The sequence below is a fragment of the Mus pahari genome, chromosome 2 (assembly GCF_900095145.1).
Source record: "Mus pahari chromosome 2, PAHARI_EIJ_v1.1, whole genome shotgun sequence".
NCBI classification, from domain to species: Eukaryota; Metazoa; Chordata; class Mammalia; order Rodentia; family Muridae; genus Mus; species Mus pahari.
Genome location: NC_034591.1, coordinates 88,696,624 through 88,704,256, shown reverse-complemented (window position 1 = coordinate 88,704,256; position 7,633 = coordinate 88,696,624). Strand labels below are relative to the sequence as shown.

Below are 7,633 nucleotides of genomic sequence, written 5' to 3'. Positions count from 1 at the left end.
TTTTTTGGTGGCTTCTAGTTGTTCATGGGCTCCAGCTAGCTTGGTAGGCCCAGAAAACATTAGCCAATTATATTCACTTTTGTTCTGGGGCCTTGAGTGTTAATTTTGACCAAACTTACAAGCAAAGAAGTGACAGTGTAGGCACAGGCACAGTACAAGTTTAGCTTCCCAAAGATTTAACCTCCAGGGCTTAGTACAGGGAATGTGGGAATATGAATAGTTCCAGGGTTGGTCTGTGGTTTCCTGAAATTCCCTTCTCATAAGTGAGCCAGCCTGTGGAACTCACACCTAAGCTAAGGAAAAAGTCATATCTTAGACCACTTGAAAACTAATTAAAGCTAATATTTGTGGAAAAGACTGTTAAATTCAAGGATATTCCAGTAAAGACTGGATATGGAGAGTAAGTAGCTTCCTTTGTCACCCAGGAATGCCTGAGCTGTCATTAGATGTGGGGCTAAGTTTAATCTTGACAGTGAGTACTGTAACTATCTCAGAGGATAGATATTGTATTAGTCAGGGTTCTCTAGAGTCACAGAACTTACGGAGAGTCTCTATATAGTAAAGGAATTTATTGATGACTTACAGTCTGCAGTCCAAATCCCAACAATGGTTCAGTAGTAGCTGTGGATGGAAGTTCAAGGGTCTAGCAGTTGCTGAGTCCCACATGGCAAGCAGGCAGAAGAGTGAGAGCCAGACTCCCTTCTTCCAATGTCCTTATATGGTCCCCAGCAGAAGGTGTAGCCCAGATTAAAGGTTTGTGCCACCACACCTTTAATCCCAGATGACCTTGGACTCCGAGATCTCCCTGCCTTAATCTTCTGGATTCAATCACCACTGTGTCTCAAGATCTCCATACCAAGATCCAGATCAGAAACTTCTCTCTCCCAGCCTCCAGATTAGGTTCACTGGTGAGCCTTCCAATTCTGGATTGTAGTTCATTTCAAATATAGTCAAGTTGATAACCAGGAATAGCCACTACAGATACAGAAAGGGTATGTCATTTGCTTAAGTGGCAGAAGCAGAATTATAGCTGGTACACTTAAGGCTCTAGAGCAGTGTTACAGTAAGAGACTAGGCTTGTGGTTAGCTGCCNAGGCTCCATGGCAGGGCCAACGGAGGATCTCTGGAGGGGAACGTAGTAGCTATGGGTATGTGGCACAGGTGGGTGTTGCTCAGACTCTGTGGAGTGATTGTGCATACTGGNTAGGCACGGAGTGGGGGTTTGACAGGTTCCAGCAGTTCATTTGGTGGAGTGCATAGAGAGACATTGGCGAGGAACTCCTGGGGGGGGAGTTTTGTGGGCAGAAATAGTTTCCAATTCAAGAGTGGACCGAATGTTTGTCATCTTTGGAGATGTCATTTTTTTCTTGTTCATTTGAAATTGCCTATATCTGCCCACATTAGTTCGGTCGTTGGAATCAGTTTTACTCTGCTCTTTTATTATTGGTTTCTGCTCTCCCCCTGGAATTGAATGCTCCAATCCTGCTGTTTATCTGTTTATGGTCTTTTGGACAGCCCCAAACTGCAGTGTCTTAAATGTTTTGCCCNTACCTGCTGCCTCAGAGCCAGTATTTTAACTTCTTTGGGAATGATAGTGCCTGTCTTGAGAACGCATGCTAACATTGTTCATGGAGAGTAAAGGAAGCAAATGCGGTGGTTGAGAGCTGGACAGTGTACTAGGCCCTCTGNTCCCTTCCCTGTGTCTCCAGCAAAGTGCCTTACGCTCCTGAGGCCTTAGTCTCTTGGGCAGTTGAGTGGAGATACTGGGCCTACCTAGCGGAGCTGCTGAGAGCCTGATGAGTTCTCACCNCGGTCAGGGGTGCACAGTATCTCAGCTCATGAGGCTCTTCCCTCNTCCAGATTGACCTTGCCATCGATGGTGCTGATGAAGTGGATGCTGAGCTCAATCTCATCAAGGGTGGAGGGTGAGTGTTGTGGGGACTTTGTTACTAAAGAGACGGTCAGCTAACCCTTAGCAAAGCGAAATGGAGTACAGAGTAAGCAATTGTTCCCGATACACACGAGTTTTTCTTCCTGTCAGCACCCTGATACCATGTGCCATTGAGCCAGCCTAGCATTTCTGATCATTNGTGTCTGTCTGGGGACAGGTAATGAGAAGGGCCTTTTCAGTGAGATGGTTTGTCATGCNGTTCTGTGTACACACACAGCACATTGTTGGCTTAGACTGTTAGGTCTGTGCCTTTTGTGTTAAAGTTTTGAAGTCCTTAATCCCTTGAGGGGTGCTCTTCCTTTATTTGGAAACATTTATCAGAATGACAGAGTGTTCATTTTTTNAAAATGTATTATGTAATACTTGTTGCAGGTGTGAGGTAATTTATCTAGAGAGCAGTAGCCATAGGCCAGAGGATTCNGTATCCCTGGCTTGTGCTGTCACATAGTCCACAGGTCAGGTGTTCCAAACTGGTCATCTATTCATTGCATGTCGGAGTCATCTCCCTAACACAGTGCTGCTTAGATGCCTGTTGGAGGGGAAGTGCTTGGCCTGAATAGAACCATTGTCTACTTTCTAGGTTTCTACAGACACAGGCAGATGTTTGTGTCTTCCATTTACTAGAAAGTAGCATTATAGGATTGAGAATGGCTCTTTAGAAACGAAGCCAAATTTCTCTTTAAGTGTCAGATTGAGCACATTTGGGACTCCCATGTCTGATCCTACTTCCTAAATGAAGATGATCTCACTGTAATCTTTCCTGTCAGAGGCTGCCTGACCCAGGAGAAGATCGTGGCTGGTTATGCAAGTCGCTTCATCGTGATCGCTGATTTCAGGTACTGTTCCAGGGTTCTGCCCATCAGCAGAGAAGGTGTCCGGGTTCCCAAGTTTGGTCCCCATGGAAGAGGAGAGAGCCTGTGGAGGAATGTAGGAAGGATTTCCTGCTCTCTAGGATTCCAGGCAGTGACTCCTGGTGACTACCGCAGCACACAGCACTCCAGCGTGGAGCTGGGCCTTCCTGTTTGGGGATGTGGAGGAAGCAGTGTCACCCTGTGGGCAGAGCTCTGCCTGAGCTGTTACTCATTAGACTTTCACAGGGAACCTCAGGACAAGCCCTGAGGTTGACAGGTAGTGAGTGACTCAGCACATCCTGCTTCCTCTGGGGTCAGGCTCTCCTCCACGTGACTATGCTCAGTCTTTGACCAGGCCGATTTTCTTTCAAGGCGCCTGAGAGGAGGCACTGTTCTGAGCATGTTAGAAGAGATACCTGCATTTGTGTTACTCAGGAGATACCATAAGTGCAAGAGCAACCTAAGTTAGCCAGCAAACCACCAGAGCAGATTTTATCACTTTTGCCTTGATGTTCAAGTCTCTTTAGTGTAAAGCAGCCCATCTTTCTGAAGCCCCCGTACTGTCCTGACCTCTTCCCCTCCAGCTGTCTAGATGGCCCCTAGCCTGAATTTGGTTTTGTGTATTGAACTTAATTAATCTGATTGACTTTTTTTCTAGGAAAGATTCAAAGAACCTCGGGGATCGGTGGCACAAGGGAATTCCTATTGAAGTCATCCCAATGGCCTATGTCCCAGTGAGCCGAGCTGTGACCCAGAAGTTTGGGGGTGAGGTGGAACTTCGAATGGCTGTCAACAAGGCAGTAAGTGGCCAAGGAGGTTTCTGAGCACCCCGACTCAAGTGTGCTGCTCTAGTGCTTTCTGTGTCAGGCCCCGAGGCCTTTGGCGTGCATGCGTGCGTGCGTGCGTGCATGCATGCGTGCATGTGTGCATGTGTGAGTGTGTCTTGTGTCCCACCCCTTAGTCTCCCCCCATAGAAGGAGGCATGGTTCTTTCCTGACATCCCTCGGGGATACTTGAGGTCTGGACTGCATAGTGAACAGCCTCTAAACACTGTCTTTTGGGAAGCTCTAGGGGGCAGAAAGGTTTTCAGGTTCTGTGGTGTAGTATTTTTCTTTTTTCTTTCATTCTTTCTGAGGCTATCAATGTACATCTCTTATTTCAAAGAGGATAAGAGATAGTTTTACTTTAGAGCCAAATAGGAATGACTATGACCTGGGAACATAGATTTAGGTTATTCCAAATTCCAGTGAGGTAACAATTTTTTAATTTGTACAGAGACAAAACAAAGGTCACAAATGACACTTTTCATATACATTGTAAACACCAGGTAGGCAGGTCATAGAAAAATGGTGAAGGCCTCAGCCCTATCCTAGCATTCCCTTCCCCGAGACAGGGTTTCTCCGTATAGCCTTGTCTGTCCTGGAGCTAGCTCTGTAGACCAGGCTGGCCTCAAATTTATAGAGAACCTCCTGCCTCTGCCTTCCTGGGATTACAGGCGAGCCCTACCATTGCCTCAGCCCTGGTATTGTTCTTAGCCTTTTGGTTGGTGGGAACCATACACACAGTGTGTCTACATTTTAGAGGGTTTACCTTTCTTTCTTTCTTTCTTTTTTTTTTTTTAAGATTTATTTATTTATTATATGTAAGTACACTGTAGTTGTCTTCAGACACTCCAGAAGGAGTCAGATCTCATTACGGATGGTTGTGAGCCACCATGTGGTTGCTGGGATTTGAACTCAGGACCTTCAGAAGAGCAGTCAGAGCTCTTAACCGCTGAGCCATCTCTTCAGCCCCAGGGTTTACCTTTCAAAAGGTGTAGATGGCCCAAGATAATCTGTCTGTGGATTAGTAACAGTCTATACTAAACTCCAAAGCCATTGAAATTCCAGTTGGTTAATCTAAGTACAGAAGGCTAGAGGAAGGTAATTTTTTTTCAGAAACTTTCTGTACAAGGTAGCCCCACTCTCTCTTTTTTACCAGTGTTAGGAATTGGGTTCAAGGGCTGGAAAGATGGCTCAGTGGTTAGGAGCACTGACTGCTTTTCCGAAGGTCCTGAGTTCAAATCCCAGCAACCACATGGTGGCTTACAACCATCCATAATGAGATCTGATGATCTGAAGACCTCTTGTGGTGTGCCTGAAGTTAGCTACAGTGTACTTATTTATAATAATAAATCTTTTGGCTGGAGTGAGCGGGACCAACTGGAGCGAGCAGAGGTCCTAAATTCAATTTTAGCAACCACAGTTGTACAGTGTACTCACATACATTAAATAAATAAATACATACATACATACATACATACATACATACATACGTACATACATACATACATACATACTTTTTTTTAAAAAAAGGAATTGCGTTCAAGGCTTCTGGAAATGCTAGGCAAGTGCTCTAGCACTAAGCTACATCACCTGCATTCTCTATTCTAAACGTAGCAGGAAGTAGGCTTTTTGGGTGGGGGTGTATGTGAACACATGATACTCCTGTGGAGATGTTTCTCTTCAGCTTCTGACTGTGGGTTATAGAGAACTTTTCTTTTGCACTTAAATAAACAACCAAATGTAATGACCTCAAACTGAAGTGTATATAACTATTAGAAAAATTGGGGTATTAGAGAAAATAAATGATCAATAACTGTACCCTGGTGTCAATACTTTCTTGACTTCCCTTTAGAAAGAAGCTGTGATAACTGGTTATGTAGCACCTTATCTTAGCCCCCTCCCTTCCAATTTTTGTGTGAAGAGAGGCTACCTGGAAGTATGTAGTCCAGGTTGACCTTGAGCTCCTGATCTTCCTGCCTCCTACCAAGTTCTGGGATTAGAGATGGAAGCCACCAGGCCTGGTTTACCTTTGCAGTGCTGCATGCCAGGCTGCAGAGGAGTCTTACTTGCCTATGCCCATGTTCTGTCAACATCTGTGTTACTAAACAATTGGATTTTTCTAGTGTCCAGTGGTGTTCTGTCCCCTGACCTCTGTCAGTAGAGCCTTATGCTACGTTACTGCTGGTGTTTATGCTAAGTAAGCTTTGAGATGTAGTGATGTTGGCAGGCAGTTCTCTTGGTTTTCACTCTGCTAAGTTGAAAACGTCACTGTCTTGAGCCATTCCTGTTTGCATCTCTGTCCGCCTTTTTGCCACTCAAGAAACAAGTTTCAGAGAAGTCAGAGGCCCTCCTAACTCTATACCCGTGTGACATTAAGTCGTACATGATCCAAGTCTGTAGGACTCCAAGGAGCCTGCTCACCACTGCTTTATGGAAGCACCTTCTAGGAAGCAGAGTGGGGAATATCTATCTGCCTGTCGTCTTTCTTGCTTTTGCCTACCTGTGTTTTCTCCTTAGTGATTGGAAATTGTCTTCTAGGGGCCCGTGGTGACGGATAACGGGAATTTTATCCTGGACTGGAAGTTTGACCGGGTGCATAAATGGAGTGAAGTGAACACAGCTATCAAAATGACTCCAGGTAAGCGGGGTGGTGCTCCCTGGACAGGCACCCAGTGACTTCCCTTCATAACTACCCCTCTGCAGGCCACAGAAGGCAGCATGAACATGGGCTCAGTGTATACCATGTCTGAGGTTTTTAACTTGCATCACTTCCCTCCTCTTGGTTTGTGTAATAGTGCTGGTGGTATGTATTTTATAGTCGGTTTGAATTGGGACAGCCTCGGAGCTGATGGAAGGTCAGAGGTGCTTGCTTTGAAATAAGCTCACCATCCCTGGGAGAGACCCCTCCCCCTTCCAGGAGCCTGATGCAACCTTTTCCACCTTTGTGGAGAAAGTGACTCAGTTTACCTACATTCACTGTTTTGTGTCATAGGCTACAATTACATGGAATTGGGCCTAGATTAGAGCTGATGTAACCCTGGGGAAGGCTGTGTGAAGCCATGCCTGCAGATACTGGAAGTGCTGCTTCTGCTGGAGAAATAGCAATAGTTCACAGCGGCTGCTTTGTGAGGCAGTTTCATAGATGTGATGTTGATCTGTGTACTACTATCGCATCTTTAGACAGTGCTTAGCATTCTAAAGTTTTATTAAATTCCTACTTGGNTGAGGTAGTTAACAGTGGACCACACAGGCCCAGAGCTAAGCTAAGTGGTTTGCCTAACAGCTATAGCATCAAGGTGTGAGCTCTAGATTTTCTGCCTCTTGACCTTNAAGTTTTAAGATTTGTGTTATTTTTAATTATGTGTGTGAATGTGTGCATTTAACTGCAGGTGCCCATAGAGACCAGAAGAGGGCATCTGATCTCCAGGAGCTGGAGTTAGTTGTGAGCNGTCTGTCGTGGGTGCTCAGAATTGAACTTGGATCTCTACAGATCAGTGTACTCACTTGAGCACTGAGCCCTCTCCCCAGCCCCAAGACCCTGGCTTGACTGCTCACTCGCTCTAGTGAGGCTGTGTANTGTAAGCATAGACTTTATGCCAAGGGATAATCAGAAGTTGAGGGCTTCCCCACCCACCAGGGTGAGGGTTGGGTGAGCTGGATAGAGATGAATTGGCGTCCAGGCTTAAGTGTGGCAGGTCAGAGCTTGTAGGAGGGCATTTACAGGAGGAGGTGACTTGAAAGGCATCGTTGTTGCAGTGCTGAGGAGCAATCTAAATCATACCTGGACAGTGAGGAAAACAAATCGGCTTTCAGAGTGGTGGCCTAGNGGATGCTGGGAGCAGACTGCCTGGATGAACTTCTGACCCAGCCATGCTCTAGCAGTATGAACTTGGACACCTAGCTAACAGCGGTGTGCCTCAGTTTCTCCTTTGTAAAAAGGGCCAAAACTAGTACTAGATCATCTCTTAAAACAGCGCTGGAAGACTAAAGTCCCTAGGGAGAGGATG

At 45.7% G+C, this 7,633-nt stretch overlaps 1 protein-coding gene across 1 annotated transcript in view; it reads left to right on the top strand.

Annotated features, from left to right (window-relative positions):
* Rpia (ribose 5-phosphate isomerase A) overlaps window positions 1–7,633 on the top strand; it is a 28,099-nt gene that overhangs the window by 17,179 nt on the left and 3,287 nt on the right. Inside the window, exons 5-8 of the mRNA XM_021191415.2 lie at window positions 1,861–1,925; window positions 2,719–2,787; window positions 3,461–3,602; window positions 6,165–6,264. Of these exons, the coding sequence (XP_021047074.1) occupies window positions 1,861–1,925; window positions 2,719–2,787; window positions 3,461–3,602; window positions 6,165–6,264 (376 nt within the window). The remainder of the gene's footprint in view (window positions 1–1,860; window positions 1,926–2,718; window positions 2,788–3,460; window positions 3,603–6,164; window positions 6,265–7,633) is intronic.